The sequence below is a fragment of the Anolis sagrei genome, chromosome 8 (assembly GCF_037176765.1).
Source record: "Anolis sagrei isolate rAnoSag1 chromosome 8, rAnoSag1.mat, whole genome shotgun sequence".
NCBI lineage: Eukaryota > Metazoa > Chordata > Lepidosauria > Squamata > Dactyloidae > Anolis > Anolis sagrei.
Window position 1 is genome coordinate 32,386,446 of NC_090028.1, and position 18,234 is coordinate 32,404,679.

General features: G+C 36.6%; 1 protein-coding gene across 3 annotated transcripts in view; it reads left to right on the top strand.

Annotated features, from left to right (window-relative positions):
- Positions 1-249: 249 nt before the first annotated feature.
- CYLD (CYLD lysine 63 deubiquitinase) overlaps positions 250-18,234 on the top strand; it is a 36,039-nt gene continuing 18,054 nt past the window's right edge. The window contains exons 1-5 of one of the 3 annotated variants that reach the window (XM_060787820.2): positions 250-345; positions 8,267-8,922; positions 11,033-11,335; positions 12,572-12,677; positions 16,000-16,089. In XM_060787820.2, the coding sequence (XP_060643803.2) occupies positions 8,419-8,922; positions 11,033-11,335; positions 12,572-12,677; positions 16,000-16,089 (1,003 nt within the window). In that variant the 5' untranslated portion in view covers positions 250-345; positions 8,267-8,418. Of the gene's footprint in view, positions 346-5,348; positions 5,470-8,266; positions 8,923-11,032; positions 11,336-12,571; positions 12,678-15,999; positions 16,090-18,234 lie in introns of those variants that run through there. The other 2 variants (XM_060787822.2, XM_060787821.2) reach the window with 2 other exon arrangements.

Below are 18,234 nucleotides of genomic sequence, written 5' to 3' on the forward strand. Positions count from 1 at the left end.
GGGCGGGGCGAAAGAAGGCCGGCCTTCTTTTTTTAGCCAATCACCAGACGGCAACTCACCCCGTCAGCCAATCAGACGCCTCCTCTCGTTCCCCTTTTCGTGTGTGAGTGTGGACAGCTGCTCCAACCAAGCCTGACTGCAGAAGGGTGGAGGGGCGGGGCTTGGAAATTCCCTCAGCTTGGCGCGGGACCAATAGGAGGGAGGCAGAGGGACCACGGCGTGACGCTATTGGGTACGTTAGGAGGCAAGGGGCGGGACGGAGAGCTCGGCGTGTGGCAGCGAAGTAGTATGCGCCTCTGTGGGGATGAGGCGAAGGAGGCGGCAGACGCACGAAGGAAGCGGAGGGTAATGGCTGTAGATGTATTCTGGCTTTAAGAGATGTAGTTTAGTCTTGATGGTCTATATATATATGTAATATATCTTATAGTATATTAAACCAACCTTTGGGTAGCTTTAATTTATGCAATTCCTTCAGAATAGACATTTTAACATTGCATTTTATTCCCCTCAGTTTATATATGTTATTGTTATATGTTATTATTATTATATAATACATAATGAATGGTACAGTATATCATAGCAACCTCTGAATGGCTTTAATATGTGTAATTCCTTAATAATAGACGTTTTATCCATTATAGTTGCTTTAATATATGTCATTTCTATAAAATAATGTGTATTTTAATATTATATTATATGTCATACTTATTGTATATTAAAGCAAAGGATAAGTTGGTTAAATATGTGTCATTTCTTTAAAATAGATAGTTTATTCATCACAGTTGCTTTAATATGTGTCATTTCTTTAAAATAATGTGTATTTTAATATTATATTATATATCCTACTTATTGTATGTTAAAGCAAAGGATAAGTTGCTTAAATATGTGTAATTTCTTAAAAATAAGTAGTTTATTCATCACAGTTGCTTTAATATATGTAATTTCTATAAAATAATTTGTATTTTAATATTATATTATATATCCTACTTATTGTATGTTAAAGCAAAGGTTTTAAGTTGCTTAAATATGTGCAATTTCTTAAAAATAATGTGTATTTTAATATTATATGTCATACTTATTGTATATTAAAGCAAAGCATAAGTTGGTTAAATATGAGCCATTTCTTAAAAATAGATAGTTTATATTGTCTTTTATTCATCACAGTTGCTTTAATATATGTCATTACTTAAAAATAATTTGTATTTTAATATTATATTATATATCATACTTATTGTATATTAAAGCAAAGGATAAGTTGGTTAAATATGTGTCATTTCTTAAAAATAGATAGTTTATTCATCATAGTTGCTTTAATATATGTAATTTCTATAAAATAATGTGTATTTTAATATTATATATCCTACTTATTGTATGTTAAAGCAAAGTATAAGTTGGTTAAATATGTGCAATTTCTTAAAAATAATGTGTATTTTAATATTATATTATATTATATGTCATACTTATTGTATGTTAAAGCAAAGGATAAGTTGCTTAAATATGTCTAATTTCTTAAAAATAGATGGTTTATATTGTCTTTTATTCACCACAGTTGCTTTAATATATGCCATTTCTATGAAATAATTTGTATTTTAATATTATATTATATATCATACTTATTGTATATTAAAGCAAAGGATAGGTTGCTTAAATATGTGTAATTTCTTAATAATAAGTAGTTTATTCTTCACAGTTTCTTTAATATATGTCATTTCTTTAAAATAATGTGTATTTTAATATTATATTATATATCATACTTATTGTATATTAAAGCAAAGGATAAGTTGGTTAAATATGTGTAATTTCTTAATAATAAGTAGTTTATCCATCACAGTTGCTTTAATATATGTAATTTCTTTAAAATAATGTGTATTTTAATATTATATTACATATCATACTTATTGTATGTTAAAGCAAAGGATAAGTTGCTTAAATATGTGCAATTTTTAAAAAATAGATAGTTTATATTGTCTTTTATTCATCACAGTTGCTTTAACATATGTAATTTCTATAAAATAATTTGTATTTTAATATTATATTATATATCATACTTACTGTATGTTAAAGTAAAGGATAGGTTGCTTAAATATGTGCAATTTCTTAAAAATAATGTGTATTTTAATATTATAATACATATCATACCTATTGTATGTTAAAGCAAAGGATAAGTTGGTTAAATATGTGCAATTTCTTAAAAATAGATAGTTTATATAGTCTTTTATTCATCACAGTTGCTTTAATATATGTAATTTCTTAAAAATAATGTGTATTTTAATATTATATTATATATCCTACTTATTGTATATTAAAGCAAAGGATAGGTTGCATAAATATGTGTCATTTCTATAAAATAGATAGTTTATATTGTCTTTTATTCATCACAGTTGCTTTAATATATGTCATTTCTTTAAAATGATGTATATTATAATCTTATAATATAATATGATATAATCTTATAATGTATAGTAATATATATATAATACTAGCCGTCCCCTGCCATGCGTTGCTGTGGCCCAGTTTGCGTGTGTATATCTGTGTGTGTGTGTGTGTGTATATATATATATATGTGTGTGTGTGTGTATTTGTGTATATATGTGTGCTTGCGTACATATATGTAGTTTTGCACATGCATTGTAATGTGTGTATATATTTGTGTATATGTATATATATATTTTTAATTTCATTTACTTATACCCCGCCCTTCTCACCCCGGGGGGGACTCATATGTGTGTTTGTGTGTGTATATGTGTATATATTTGAGTATTTTTGTGTTTATGTGTGTGTGTATATATGTGTGTGTTTGTGTCTATGTATGTGTGCTTGTGTATATGTGTATGAACACATATGAAACCCCCAAAATAAACCAAAATATATGGTTTATTTTGGGGGTTTCAAAGCCCGTTCGAATGGTTTTTTGTGTGTGGTTTAGGGGTGATGGACACTCGTTGGCCTGATAGGTCCAAATTTGCAGTCAATTCGTCCAGTGGTTTTTTTAGTTATATTAATCCCACAAACGGACATTACATTTTTATTTATATATATTATATATAATACTTGTTTTAGTATATTAAATAAACCTCTTAGTTGCTTTGATATGTGTCATTTCTGTTTCTTCTTTTCTGTGCTATGCTAATAATATCATACAATATATTGTATATACATATAGTATTTATTATAATGTAATACAATATAATACTACTACTACTACTACTAATAATAATAATATGATATTGCAATTATATATTTATATTACATGTATTATTACTAATAATATTACAATATAATGATATAGTACAATATATAGTAATATTTAATACTGATATTGTATTATGTTAATAATATAATACATTGTGAGCCGCTCTGAGTCCTCTTAGGGGGGTGAGAAGGGCAGCAAATAAATGCCATAAATAAATAAATAACATTTCTTAAAAATAGGTACTTTTATGTTGTTTTTTATTCATCAGTTGCTTTAATATATATCATTTCTTAAAAATAATGTATATGTATATATGTTAGAGTATTTCTGTGTTTATATGTGTATATATATATTGTGTATATGTGTGTGCTTGGGTATATGCATATAAGTTGGCATTAGTTCACCAAGGTCTTTGAGGGACGAAATAGCAAGATAGCAAATTAGACAGCTGAATGTCTGCAAAAGTTGGAAGGGTCACTTATTAGAATAGGCCCAATGTAAGTAAATGCCATTCAATTAAAGTGTCTAGAACAGTGGTTTCCAAACTTTGGATCAGCTTCCAGAGTTTCCAATGGTTTGCCAAACTAGTTAGGGCTTCTGGTAGCTGCAGCCCAAAACAACTGGAGGATCAAAGTTTGGGAACCACTGGTCTAGAATAATAGTGTACAATAATAGTCTAGAATAAGAGACTACAACAATCATCCAATTGAACCCTATTCTGCCCTGAAGACATACACAACCAAAGCACTCCCATCCAGCCTCTCTTTAAAAACCTCCAGAGAAGGAGATTCCACCTGACTCCCAAGGCAGCAGCATATTCCACTGTCCAATAGATCTTACCACCAGGAATTTGTTCCTAATGCTTAGCTGGGATATCTTTTTCTACAGTTTGAATTCATTGTTCTGTGTCCTATAGTCTCTAGAGCAGCAGAAAACAAAGTGACTAGTCAGTTTTGTGCTGAGGCCAGGTGCTATTCAGCATTTTTATCAATGACTTGAATAGATGGCATGCTTATTGAATGTGCAGATGACACCGAATTATCAGGAATAGCTAATTTCCCAGGAAAAAATATATATCAGAACTCAAAATGACTGTATCTGATTACAGAGCTGGGCCAATACTAACATAATGGATATAGCCTTTCCAGTAAAAAAGTAGAACTTGAACCTGATGTGATTTTTTGAAGTTAACTTCCTTATTGGTGAGGGTACATTTTTAACTACTTGTCCATCCCTTCTTTCACTTTCCTTTCAGGTTATTTTTTTGTTGATTGTAAGGGCCTTGGGTGCTAGTATAATATAGTGGTTTGTGCATAGGACTATGACTCTGGAGGTCAGGGTTCGAATCCCTGATTGACCATGGAAATTCAGGGCCCTTACACACAGCCCTATATCCCAGAATATCCACTTTGAACTGGGTTATCTGACTCCACACTCAGATAATGTGGGATTTTCTGCCTTGATATTCTAAGATATAAGGCTGTGTAGAAGGGCCCCCACTGGGTCTCCTTTGGGAAGTCAAGCTTTCTCAGCCTCAGTGGAGGGCAAAGGCAAACCCTCTTTAACCCATGACAATATTGTCATAGGGTCACTTTAGGATTGTCATGGGTCACAAATGTCTTGATGGCACACAACAAAACACAGCAGGGCAGGTATCTTAATTTTCATATAGGAATATAAGAGTCTTCTTGTAGGAATATAGGAGATTCTTAGGTCCATATTTTAAGAAATGCTTTGGGGGTTCTTTAAAAAAATTGTCTCTGTTACATAGTGCAATACTGTGCATGTCTACTCTGAAGTATGTTTAATGGAATTATTTAAAACAATTATTGTATTGAATATTTGTTATGTCAGGAGTTTTTGTGGACTAAAAGTCATTTTGTCATGTATGTGAAGGGTTATTGTGAGGAGATTGCTAATGAAGGGCTTGAAACATAGTGAAATACATTAGAGGTAGAAAATCCCTAACAGTGGTAACTGATTCTACTGTCTTACAAATTTTGCTATTGTGTTTTGACCAGTTGGTGTTACTGCAAGATGCAATTGTGCCTGTTTTGTGACTATGTGAAAGAGTCACATACCATACTTTGCTTCAGTTCAACAAACATTTGACTTGCTGTTTCTAATCTGTTTCTTGCTGCAGGCTTATAGATGTGTATACTTTAAATGAAGTAATTATGTACTCTCCTCAAGATAGTCATTTCTAATTGTTCATAATGTCGAAAGATGTCCAATTTCCACTTACGGTACCTACGAAGCATCTGAGTTCATATTGGGTCAGTTACTATCTCTTGTCTTAACCTATCATGAAGGGTTGTTGTTGAGAGAAAATGTGAGGTGGGAGGGAGGAATCATAAATGCTTTTTGGACCTCTTACTAGGAAGGACAGGGTATATATATAACACAAACCAGAGGGTTATACCACAATAAATATCAAGTTCTGGAAGATTATTTTATGAATCTGCACAGATAGATGCCAGTTGGGTTAATTTCACCCCAGTTTTAAATGCTAAAATTGTACTTGGTCTACTAAATTTCCCAGGAAGAAAACACCTAATAATGATGAAAAGCATCTGATGAAAAAATCCCTTCTTCTTTCCTTCCCTCCTTCCTCCTAGCTGCACCTACGGTTTTCAACTACTTTTTTCTGTTTATAGTTGTTGACTTTTCCAATATATTAATATCCTGCCAAGATAAGAAGGAAGAGAAAGAGATAATAGCAGCCTAATATACTCATCTAAGTTAATAATCCCTTCCTTTGTACCATTAAGGACAACTCAAAGCAAGAAAAGAAAAAGAGAGAAGCGTCCATAGTTGAATTCATATTTTCTGTGCTATCTATCAATCTATCTATTTATCTATTCATTTTTGCTGTCCTTAAGGAGATTGGTATAGAGCAGTTATGGACAAACCCAAGCCTGGGGGCCGAATGTGACCCCTTGGGCTCTTTTCTCAGGAACCTCCTCTCTCTCACCATCCTTTCATTCCTTCCCTCTTTCCTCCCTCCTTACCTTCCACCCTTTCATCCTTCCTTTCCTCTTTTTTCTTTCTTCTTCCTTCCCTTTTATCTTTCCTTTCTTTCCTCTTCCCTCTCTTCCTTTCCTCCATCCCTCCATTTCCTACCACCCTTCTCTTGCCCCCCCCCCTTCCCTTTTTTCCTTGCTCCTTTCCTCCTTGGAGATGTTTAGCTCGGAGAAGGTAGAGAGGTAACATGAGAACCATTGAGATTGTCCCATTGAGGAAGAGGGGGAAAGCTGACTTTCTGCTGCTCCAGAGACCAGGACACAAGAAGGCAATTGTTTCAAATGATAGGGAAATGGATTTGACTGAAAAGATTAGAAAGAACTATCTAGAGAGTGGCATAGGCTACCTTGGAGTGTGGTGGAGTCTTCTTCTCTGGAGGCTTTTCTGCAGAGGCTGTCTTTGATTGTGCCTCCCTGCATGGATGGCCCTTAATTGTGGATGGCTGTTGGGGGTCTCTTCCAACTCTTGGATTCTAGGATTGTACATCAGGAGTACTCCGTATGAGATCTAATGGATACACCTTTTCTCTCCCATCAACTGTCTCATCCTGACCAAGACCAACTCTTTTTGGGATCCAAACATTTCCTATCTTACCTTCAGTTTTGTGCCTCTGAAAGAGAAGAGGAAGGGGAGGAAAGGGCAAGGAGGGAACTTTGGGAAAACCCACCCCCTCCCAGCACCTACACCCCACTCTGGCCCACCATGTGACCCCCAATTAGAAAGTTTACCCATGCCTGGGATAGAATGACTGACATTTGGTATATAGGTAATACTGAGCTAGATGGACCAATGTCCTAACATACATTTTATAAGACAGTCCCTTTGTTGTGAGAGTGACAAGAGAGATATATCTATACTAAGATGGATGTTATTCGCTTTCCCCTCATATTGATTCAAGTACAAGAGTTACTTTGTTGCTGCCCAAATGTTTTTGGAAAACCTACAAAGCAGGGTTTATAAGCAATGGTCTTTCTCCATATTTTGTTCCCAGAATCCATTCATCAGTGGTATGCTTCTGGCCTATCTTTTTTTGTCATGGCAAAACATGTTGATAGATTTATCTACTTTATAAAACTTGTCTAAGCTCAATATCATTTATGAATTCTCTTATGTCCTTCTAGGACAGAGGCAGGCTAACTTTTTTTTTTTAAAAAAAATATTTTTATTACTTTATCATAATTATTACATTTATTATACATTTGTTTATAGCAGTTACATATTATTCAACACCCTCTTTAACATATAATCTTATTCTTCTGCTTAAGCATTTTATTCCCCCTTTGTTTCCCCACCACTGTGCTCCCCTCCCCCCCATTTCAAGCCACAACTTTTACATACCATCTGTCCAAAATCTCATTTCTTCTTGTGGCGGTAAACTTCCTTCTTTATTTTTTAAACCATTTACAGCAAATTTACCCCATACAACATCAAAATCACTTTGTTTCCATATACATTTTTTAACTTTTAATATACATGTCAGCTTATCATTTATTGCAGGCAGGCTAACTTTTTGAGAAACAATTACTTGCTGATTTACTAAGTTTTCTTGTTGTTTTCATTTGATCACATTGCTATACAAATGTCATGTTTTTGTGTGTAAAAATAGACAATTTTATAAGCATCTGTAGGTTTACAGTACAACTAGTTTTCACTTGTCTTTCTTTTCTTTTCAAAAAGCAATTCCTAGATATTTGGTTTTGTTCCTCTTTTGTAAGATGAGGGAACATTTCTTCTTTATAGATCAAAAGTAGCTGTTCAAAATGTAAATGAAGATTAGACCTTTATGGTATTATAGCCATTAAAAACAGCAATAGTGGTGAGAAATCCACAATACAGCAGTAAGTCCATTTTATTGTGCAGAGAAAATCTTCACGATGACCTTTGAGGCTGCCTCAAAGTGTTCTCTTTCTTGTCAGCAGGTTACTGTCATAGATCTATAAAAATGAGTGATGATGTTTGCTCTCAAAAGTAGCTTCTTTTCTTGTGCTTTGCTTTTATTATAAGGCCCTTCAGCTTCCAGTGATACCATCTTTTATTTTTGTGCTCCAGGTCATCTGTTCTGGATTTAGCTCAGGAGGACATGGATGAAGAATCATTAACTCATTCTTGGAGCTGGGGCCTTGTAGTGGAATCTTACAATCCCTTTCCGGTTATTATGGAAATTTAGCTATTCTTTGCACTTGTACAAAGTTGAAACCACAATGAGTTCGTGGAGTCAAGACAAAGGCAGCTCTCCCTATTGGGAAGACCGTATATTTTACTTGCTTCTCCAAGAATGTAGCATTATAGACAAACAGACTCAAAAGTTATTGAAAGTACCCAAGGGTAGCATTGGCCAGTTTGTTCAAGACCGGTCTTCAGGAGGACATACCAGAAGCAACCCTTCATCCAAAAGTAAAAAATTGCAAATAGGAATCAAGATCTTGGAGCAACCCCATGCCATTCTGCTTGTGGACGAGAAAGAAGTTGTTGAAATCGACGAAAAGCGAGCAGAGCTGCTGTTGGCAATTACAAATTGTGAAGAAAGATACAGTATATTTAAAAGCAAGGCTAGACTGAGTAAGGGCCTTCATATTGAAGTTGGCTCACCTGTAAGAGTACAGCTGAGGTCAGGAGATGAAAAATATCCTGGAGTTGTTCGTTTCAGAGGACCCTTGATACAAGAGAGATCGCTATCGGGGATATTCTTTGGAGTGGAGCTTTTGGTAAGCTTTCTTTCTTTATTTGTGCAAAGACCGTAGGCAATGAAACAAACAGATTTTGTGTATGGTTGCACAAACATTCTGGAAAGATGAAAAAGGGTCTTTCATTTGTTGAATCCATTTCATCTTCTGCTTATATGTAGCTTAAGATGGTACATGTGGCTTCAGGGTACATTTGAATCCTGTGTAACCTATTCAGAAAGAATAGATGTGGCAGAAAAGGAGGGGGCGTATGATTATATGTCAAAGACATTCACTTACACAGAAATCCATGTTGAGAGCACTTGGGTAAAAATAATTTGAGAAAAAAACAACATTGTAGTGGGAGTTTACTACAGGCTACTGAACCAAGAAGAGGTGGCAGATGATGCCTTTCTGAAACAAATCTCAGAAATTTATAACAAGCAAGAACTGGTAGTTATGGGGACCAGCTCTGCTAAGCATAGTCCTGATGTGCCTTGCAGATAAATCTGTCTTTCAAAAGGTGGAGGAGGGAACAATTTGTTTATTTAAAACATTTATATTCCACCCTTCTCACCCCAGAAGGGACTCAGGGCGGAGCACAACATACAAATGGTAAACATTCAATGCCAGGTCATAAATAAATTATATGCATACATAAAACATTAAAAAAATTGTCTCAGTTTTAAAATCCATTGCTTAAACTGTCTTGATCAACCGCATTGAATCTAGTTGGCATGGTCAGGGTTCCTATTGCTACTTTATTGAACTGTCCCAAAAGCTCAATCCCACTGCCAAGTTTTTACCATCCTTCTGAAGGACTGGAGGGAGGGAGCCCATCTAATCTCACCAGGAAGGGAGTTCCATAGCTGAGGCGCAATCACTTGGAAGGCCCTGTCCCTGCCAATTGCGCCTGTGACAGTGGTGGGACGGAGAGCAGGGCCTCCCTCGGGGATCTTAATCTCTGTGTTGGTTCATAGAGGGAGATGCATTCAGACAGGTAAATTGGGCTGGGAATCAGCAATCCTGTGCTTGATTTAACCAATTGGGAGCTGATCACTGTAATCAGAGCAGTTGGTGCTGATTACCAACAGAATGGTCATGTATGTGGTAGCAATGTAAATATGTAAATAATTTTTGGGGGAAAGTATTTAGAAAAATAGAAGATATAATGAATATGAAAACTGAGAAAAGTCCTGGTATAGCTTTATTATCATTATATAACAACAATTGAAAAAGGAGTATAAAGAAGCGATAACAAATTTATTAACAATAGGAAGACTGCTTATAGCAAGGAACTGGAAAAAAGAAATAAATATACAAATAGAGGAGTGGTACAAGGAAGCATGGTAGCTGGCAATAAATGATAAGCTGACATGTATATTAAAAGTTAAAAAGGTATATGGAAACAAAGCGATTTTGATGATGTATGAGGAAAATTTATTGTAAATGGTTTAAAAAATAAAGAAGGAAAGTTAGCGCCACAAGAGGAATTGAGATTTTGGACAGACAATATGTAAAAGTTGTGGTTTGAGATGGGAGGGGAGCACAGTGGTGGGGAAAAAAAATGCTTAAGCAGTATAATAAGATTAGATGTTAAAGAGTGTGTTGAATAATATGTATCTGCTATAAACAAATGTATAACAAATGTAACAACTATGATAAAACAATAAAAAAATTTTTTTAAAAAAAAAGAGTGGTCATGTAATGTTAAAATTGACACGTTTGAGATGGGACAAAGAAAAGTTGCCAGACACGAACCTTGGATAGTACATTTGTGCTTACAGCCTGCCTATGAGCAGGAGTGATTTTCCAAAGATCACCCAGTCTGCATTCACAATCTAGAATTAATGTAGTTTGACACCACTTTAAGTGCAATGGCACAATGCTGTGGAATCCTGGGAGTTGTCGTTTAGGGAAACATCAACCTTCATTGGCAGAGAAAGCTAAAGACCTTGCAAAACAACTCGCATGATTCCATAGTATTGAACGATAAAATTTAAATGTGGAGTCAAGCTGCATCAATTCTACATTGTAGCTGCACCCCCAACGGGCTTTATTCCTGAGCAGGGTTTTCAACTTGTAACTCCAGCATTCTAATTACTCTTATGATGATACTTTAATAAATTATGTATTTCTTCTGAAAATCTAGGAAGAAGGTCGTGGTCAGGGATTTACTGATGGACAGTACCAAGGCAAACAGCTGTTCAGATGTGATGAGGACTGTGGAGTGTTTGTTGCACTAGACAAACTAGAGCTGATGGAAGATGATGACAATGAATTGGAGAATGACTATGCAGCTCCAATTGACTCAATGCAGGTAGACCTTCCTCCTTTGGAGCTCAACTCCAGGGTTTCTGTGAAGATAGGGAAGAATATAGAGTATGGGACAGTTATATTCTGTGATGTCTTACCAGGAAACGAGAGTTTAGGATACGTTGTTGGAGTGGACATGGTAAGAAACTCACCTGATTCTTAAAACTTTTTTGCATGTGTGTTTAAATTAGAAGTACATGCAATATTGGTGGGATGGATATTTGCAAGCAACTTGTGACTCTTTTTGCCATATGCCGTTGCCACCCAGCAGCCTTGTTTAGCATTAGATAAAAATGAATGAGTTGGGTTTGGAAAGAAACACTTGCCAAATTGTTCAAAGTGAGGGAGAGAATCTCCTTTAAGGGTTCAAGCCGGACAGCAGCTTTTGAGATAATGTAATCCATCTTTCATTTGGTCATGTGGGCAGGAAAGCTTGTATATTTATTTATTATTAGCGTTTATTGGTTGATTACATTTGATCCCACTTGTAATTTTTGTGGGCTCATTTAATGTAACGTTAAAATGTGATTGAAACTGACCAGGCAAAATATTTTGTATTGATTAGTTCTGCTGACCAGCCAACATTATCGTGGTTCAAGGTTGGTTCTACTGATTATTTTCAGCTCTTTGGAAAAAGTACAGTATATTGACTCTGCCTGCTTGAAGAATATGAAGATTTTTTTTTGAAAATGTAAATTGATATTTGGGCTCTAAAGGTGCACTTCTCTAAATCAAATTAGTAGCATATGCTGCTTTTCATCTGTGTTTTGTAATCAGAAGGGCCCTAGTAGGACTTGGAAATCAAAAATAATTGAAGCAGAATTGCTATTCTTAGAATATTGCTAGGCATTCAACATGGCAAAAAAATCCCTATTTTGCACTCTTGAATATATATGGATGTATTTTTTTTTTACTTTTACTATTCATTAAAGAAACAGGCATGTCTTTTGAGCATTGGAAGCTGTAATAACAGAATGGTAAAAAATCCAAGGAAGCATGAAAGCCATTCATATATCTGTTGTGAAAAGCTTTAGTTGTGGAACTTATGTGTTGCTGACCAATTTTGCTTGGCTTTCCTCCCATCACTTGGGCAGTTTTTTAAATGTTGCAGCCTTCAGCGTATGAATGTATGTGGATCATCTAAAAACAAACAATATTGCAGAATACATTTCGTTTCTCGAAATGTAAAAAGATGGAATGAAGTTACAAGTGTACCTGAAATGCCATAGCAGAACGAGTCTTGGCATTTCTTGTGAAAGCTTGTGAATCTGTCTGGTTTGCATGTAGCTATTATCTGGATTGAAAGTCTTATAGGAGATACTTGATTGAAAGTCTTCATGGGACACACGTAACAGTGTTTTAAAATGGTTTTTAGGATAATCCAATTGGAAATTGGGATGGAAGATACAATGGACAACAGCTGTGTAGTTTTGCAAGTGTTGAAAGCACACTTCTCTTGCATATCAATGATGTTATCACAGGTATGCTTTTTATACTGCATGTATACACACATAGACATACATATTAAGCCTTAATTCTTAGGCATCTAATTCTAGTTTTGATGTTGATGTGGCATATATCATTCTCTTTCAGTTGTTAAATATATTTCCTAATAAGTTCACTGTTCCGTTGATTTTCTTTGTGATCCTGTAGGATTGCATTCCTGTCCTGTCTCATTCTATTAATTCTTTATTTTTCTGGAAATGTTATTCAGACTCTTCAGGCTTCATGGCTTTGTGAATACAATTTCTTCCTTTCCTAACTCACCATGTCTTGCCACCACTAGCAAGGTGCTGTTTTACAGATTTGTGGGTCTTATTGGATCTTTTTTAATGTGTGTTAGTGAAGGTTTAGGGCAGGGTCCACAAACTTTTTAAAAAGTTTGTGAACCCCTGCCCTAAACCCTCACTAACACACATAAAAAGATCCACAGTCCCTCAAACTGTTGGAGGGTCAGATTATAATTTGAAAAACACATGAATGAATTCCTTTGCAAACTGCACATATCTTATTTGTAGTGCAAAAAACACTTAAAACAATACAATAATTAAAATTAAGAATTTTAATAAGTATTTCCCATTGAAATACTTATTAGTATTTCAATGGGAAGTGTGGACCTGCATTTGGCTGATGAGATAGGATTGTTGTTGTTGTTTGCTTTCAAGTTGTTTCAGACTTAGGTTGACCTTGAGTGAGTGCCGGGTAAATGACCTTGGAGGGCCATATCCAGCCCCCGGGCCTTAGTTTGAGGACCCCTGGTTTAGTGTACTGGAATGGAATACTATGTTTCCTAGGATGAGGAATTGCACTGCTGTATCATTGCAGTGTGTGGGATAAGGAAGAAAGACAGCATCGGGTGCGAGATGTGGGGAAACATTTTTATCACCACCTCTCCCAGGTTATGTTTAATTGCAAGCTTGAGAATATTATGAAGCACATCATGAGGAACAACACATGTTGCTTCTAAATATTTCGTATTTGCTTTAATAAGGAGGGCACTGTGCACTGAATTGTTTTCTTACACTTTCTTCGAAAGGAATATGTTCAAATGATGCCCACATATGCTCTGATAAAGGAATTGGCATTTGTGAATACTGCAGGCAATCTGTTCCTTGTTATTGGAGTGCCGTTTTCTCCTATTTATCAGCTCTCTTGTAATGCAGACACCTCTGCGTTGCATGTGTAACTAGGCTATGGAAGCTTTCACTAACCTTGTTTCAGAGGCGGTTTCTCTCCCTGGGAAGCAGGAGGATGGTTAATAGCCTACTTAATATACTGGAATGTGGTATAATGTAGAAACTACTGGATTGCGGTCACTGGTCTCAAATGGAAAGGCCATGGTGCCACTTCCTTAGAAACTGGAATCTTTGGCACAGTCTTCTGGGACAAATATTGTGTCACATCAGTTTAGGGAAAAGGGAGGCTTGGCTCCTGGCTCAGGGGAGTGTTCCTTCAAACTCCGAACAGGATCCGGAAGAAGAGGTGGAGAATGGTAGGAAGTGCCACTGAAACCCTCCTCCTAGAGATGAGATTTCCTTGAGTGAGTCAGGAGGAGATGTTAACATACTGTATGTAAGAACGGCTTTGTTTGATCAGACTTGTTTGCTCCAGCATTCCCTTCCCAGTTGTCAATCCAATGGGAATTTGGCAAACAGGACAAGGCAACAGTTGCATCTTACTAGGTGCCCCCGGTGGTGTACTGGGTTAAACTCTTGTGCTGGCAGGACTGCTGACCAACAGGTTGCCAGTTCGAATCCAGGGAGCAGGGTGAGCTTCCATCTCAGCTCTAGCTTTCCTTGCGGGGTCATGAAAGAAGCTTTCCACAGGATGGTAAGAACATCAAACATCCAGGTGTCCCCTGGGCAACGTCCTTGCAGATGGCCAATTCTCTCACACCAATAACAACTTGGAGTTTCTCAAGTTGCTCCTGACACATACAAAAAAAGTGTTGTCAAAGGCTTTCATGGCCGGAATCACTGGGTTGCTGTGAGTTTTCGGGCAGTATGGCCATCTTCCAGAAGCATTCTCTCCTGACTTTTTACCGACATCTATGGCAGGCGTCTTCAGATATTGAAGGGTCTGTTGGAAACTAGGCAAGTGAGGTTTATATATCTGGAATGTCCCAGGTGGGAGAAAGAACTCTTGTCTGCTTGAGGGAAGAGTGAATGTTGCAGTTGGCCACCTTGATTAGCATTTAATGGCCTTGCAGCTTCAAAGGCTGGCTGATTGCTTCCTTTGTTGGTAGGTGTTAGCTGTCCCTGGTTGATTCTCGTCTGGAATTCCCCTGTTTTTTGAATGTTGCTCTTAATTTACTGTCCTGATTTTAGAGTTTTTTTTGAAAAAACTGGTAGCCAGATTTTGTTCATTTTCATGGTTTCCTCCTTTCTATTGAAATTGTTCACATGCTTGTGGATTTCAGTGGCTTCTCTATGTAATCTGATATGATAGTTATTAGAGTGGCCCAGCATTTCTGTGTTCTCAAATAATATGTTGTGTCCTGATTGGTTCATCAGGGGCTCTGCTATGGCTGAATTCTCTGGTTGAATTACTCTGTCGTGCCTTTCATGTTCCATGATTTATGTTTGGACAAGTACATAGAGACCACCATATGCAGTGCCAAACAATTTCATAAGTATGTATGTGTATGTATGCAAGTCTTGGAGAATAAAAAGGGAACTATCTCTTTTTTGTGTGAGATTTATTTCTATTTGTTAGACCACTTGAAAAGCTGGAGCTGAAAAGTTTGATAAGTAGCAGTTACACTACAAACCGTGTTGAAAACAATAGAAATTAATTTGAATGCAGTATTTCTTTTTCTAAGACTTGAGTTTGAAAATATGCTGTTGTTTCTAGAGAAATGTAGTATATATGTTCTTTTCCACACCATCTTTCTGTGTAGTTGTGATTTAAAGAATTGATGCAATTGAAATGCATTTATTTTCAGTGCATGTAAAACAATATGCTATGAAACCTCAAAAGAAAGGAAATCTAGACCAGAAACAGTCCATTTAATGTATACAGCAAAGTCAAAGTAGTATATTAACTGATATGATTTTCAATATTTAGGAGTGGTCTTCTCATAGTATTAAATTATGAAAGTGTTATTGTAGTTGAGGGTGTTTACTGTGCTATTATCTATTTGGCAGATACCAGGGTTTGTGTATAGTTCTTCTAACTTGGTCCATACAGCAATTGTGAAGACTGCTATTTTGTACTCATATTTGTTTGTCTTTGTTTTGACTCAATAATATTTTGAAGTGAATAAACTCCTATATTGTGAATAACAATTGTGTTCTATTTTAGAGCCTGTGTCTCAGGAAAGGAGAGCTCCCAAACTTGCCTTTACCTCTCGAGGTGGTTGTGATAAAGGGTTCAATCACAATAAGCCAAAAGGTATTTTCAATCAACCAATTTTAGTGAAATGTCAGATGTTAGTTACCTTGAAATACAATTTTCTAGAAAGAGGAAGCTCGAAAAATTAATAGAGATAATTCAGGTTGAGATCTGCTGTTCTCATCTAAAACAGCTAAACAATTTTAAGGTGCTACAAGAGTGAAATACAGTTCAGGATTTGGAAACTAAAGCAGGGAGGGACAAACCCAGGCCTGAGGGCCAGGTGGACTCCTTTCTTAGGCCCTCCTTTCTCACCATCCTATTCTTCCTTCCCTCTCTCTTTCCTTCCTCACTCTCCTCTTTCTCCCTCCCTCCTCCTTTTCCACCCTTCCATCCTTCCTTCCTTCCCTCCCTCTCTTTTTCCTCCCTCCTTCCGTTCCCTTCCTTCCATCCATCCTTCCCTTCTACCCTTTCTTCCTGCCTTCCTTCCTTCTCACCCTCCCTTTTGTCTTTCCTTCCTTCTCTCTTTCCTTCCTCCTTCCCTTCCTTCCCTCCCTTTCTTCCTCCCTCCTCTTTCACCCTTTCCTTCATCCTTCCCTTCCTCCTCCTCTCTCTCTTCCTTTCTTCTTTCTCTTTTGTCTTTCTTTCTCTCTTTCCTTCCTCTTTCCCTCCTTCCTTCTATTCCTCCCTCCCTTCCATCTCTTTTTCCTTCCTCCTTTCCTCCTGTGCAATGTTTAGTTGGGAGAAGAGATGGTTTGAGAGGAAACATGAGAACCATGTTTCAAGATTTGAAAAGATTTAAAGGGATGTCCCATTGAGGAGGAGGAGGGGGAAAACTGACTTTCTGCTGGTCTAGAGACCAGAGTGTATGGAAGTAATGTTTCCAAAAGACAGGGACAGAGATTCAACTGAAAAGATAAGGGAGAACTTTCTGGAGAGTGGCCTAGGCTGACTGGGAGTGTGGTGCAGTCTCCTTTTCTGGAGGCTTTTCCGCAAAGGCCTTCGATTGAGAGTGCTTTGATTGTGCCTTCCTGCGTGGTTGGACTGCATGGCCCTTGGGGGTCTCTTCCAGCTCTAGGATCCTAGGATTCTATATTGGGAGTAGGCAATACAAGGTCTCGTGGATACACTTTGTCTCTCCTGCCCTCCATCTCATCATGACCAAATACAATCCTTTTGGGATCCAAACATTTCCCGTCTTTCCTTCACTTTCTGCCTCCAAAAGAGAAAAGGGCAGAGAGGGTGCTTGAGGAGAAACCCCTCCCTCCCGATCCACCCACCTTGCTCCAGACCAGGAAGTTTGCCATGCCTGAACTAGAGTATTGTTCATGAAACTTACAAAGGGTTGCATTTGGCAAGTATATGGTGTGTAATTTATAAGTGCTGTTGCAGTAATACAATCATTGTTCTTTGTGATTCTACAAGAGTGTTGTTTGTTCTGCAACAGATAAAAAAAACATGGAGGAACAATTGCTAGCTAGTGTGATATCTTGCAAGGAAATTCATTCAGCTAATCATTCTGAAGACTTTTTGTTGTGATCTTGAGCATGTTGCAGGGAATAGAATCCTGCTGAGAGGAGAAAGTTTCAAAGCTACAATTGATTGATGCAGTTTTGCTTTATGAAAAGTACTGCCTGTGAAGCTTGTAATTAAAATGGATCAAATAAAACACAGCATATATTTTTGTTGTGAGCTGTTTCCTGATCCTTATGTATTCTAGTGTCCCATGAATGAAAAAAAATTCAGTTCCCACCCTTCATGGGACCAAATTTTCTGGCAGATACAGATTATTGCCTTTGTTTCATGCCATGTATTGCAGACATCATTTTCCAAAGATGTTATGGGACAAGTTTTATTCCACCACGTTATGTTGGGTTGGACAAAAAAGACACCAGCAGCCAAAATCAGTAGGTTGGGTGGGTTTATTTTTTTTGTTCCAGATTTTTTTTTTTTTTGGTAATAAGAACATGGTGTACTTGGGTAAGTGGCTGAGATTTGGATAAATTGTTTGTTTACAACTTCTCAGTTGTAACATTATTGTGTGAAAACATGGCAAAAATGCTCTATAATTGTGGATGAGGGTTAAAGGTTTGTGTATGGGATAATATGTCTTGCTGTAGAGATTGGACCAGTTATGTGAGTCTGTTATTTTGTTGTTGTTTTTTTCCTTTTTTAAAAAAATATTTGATACATCCCAACAATCAA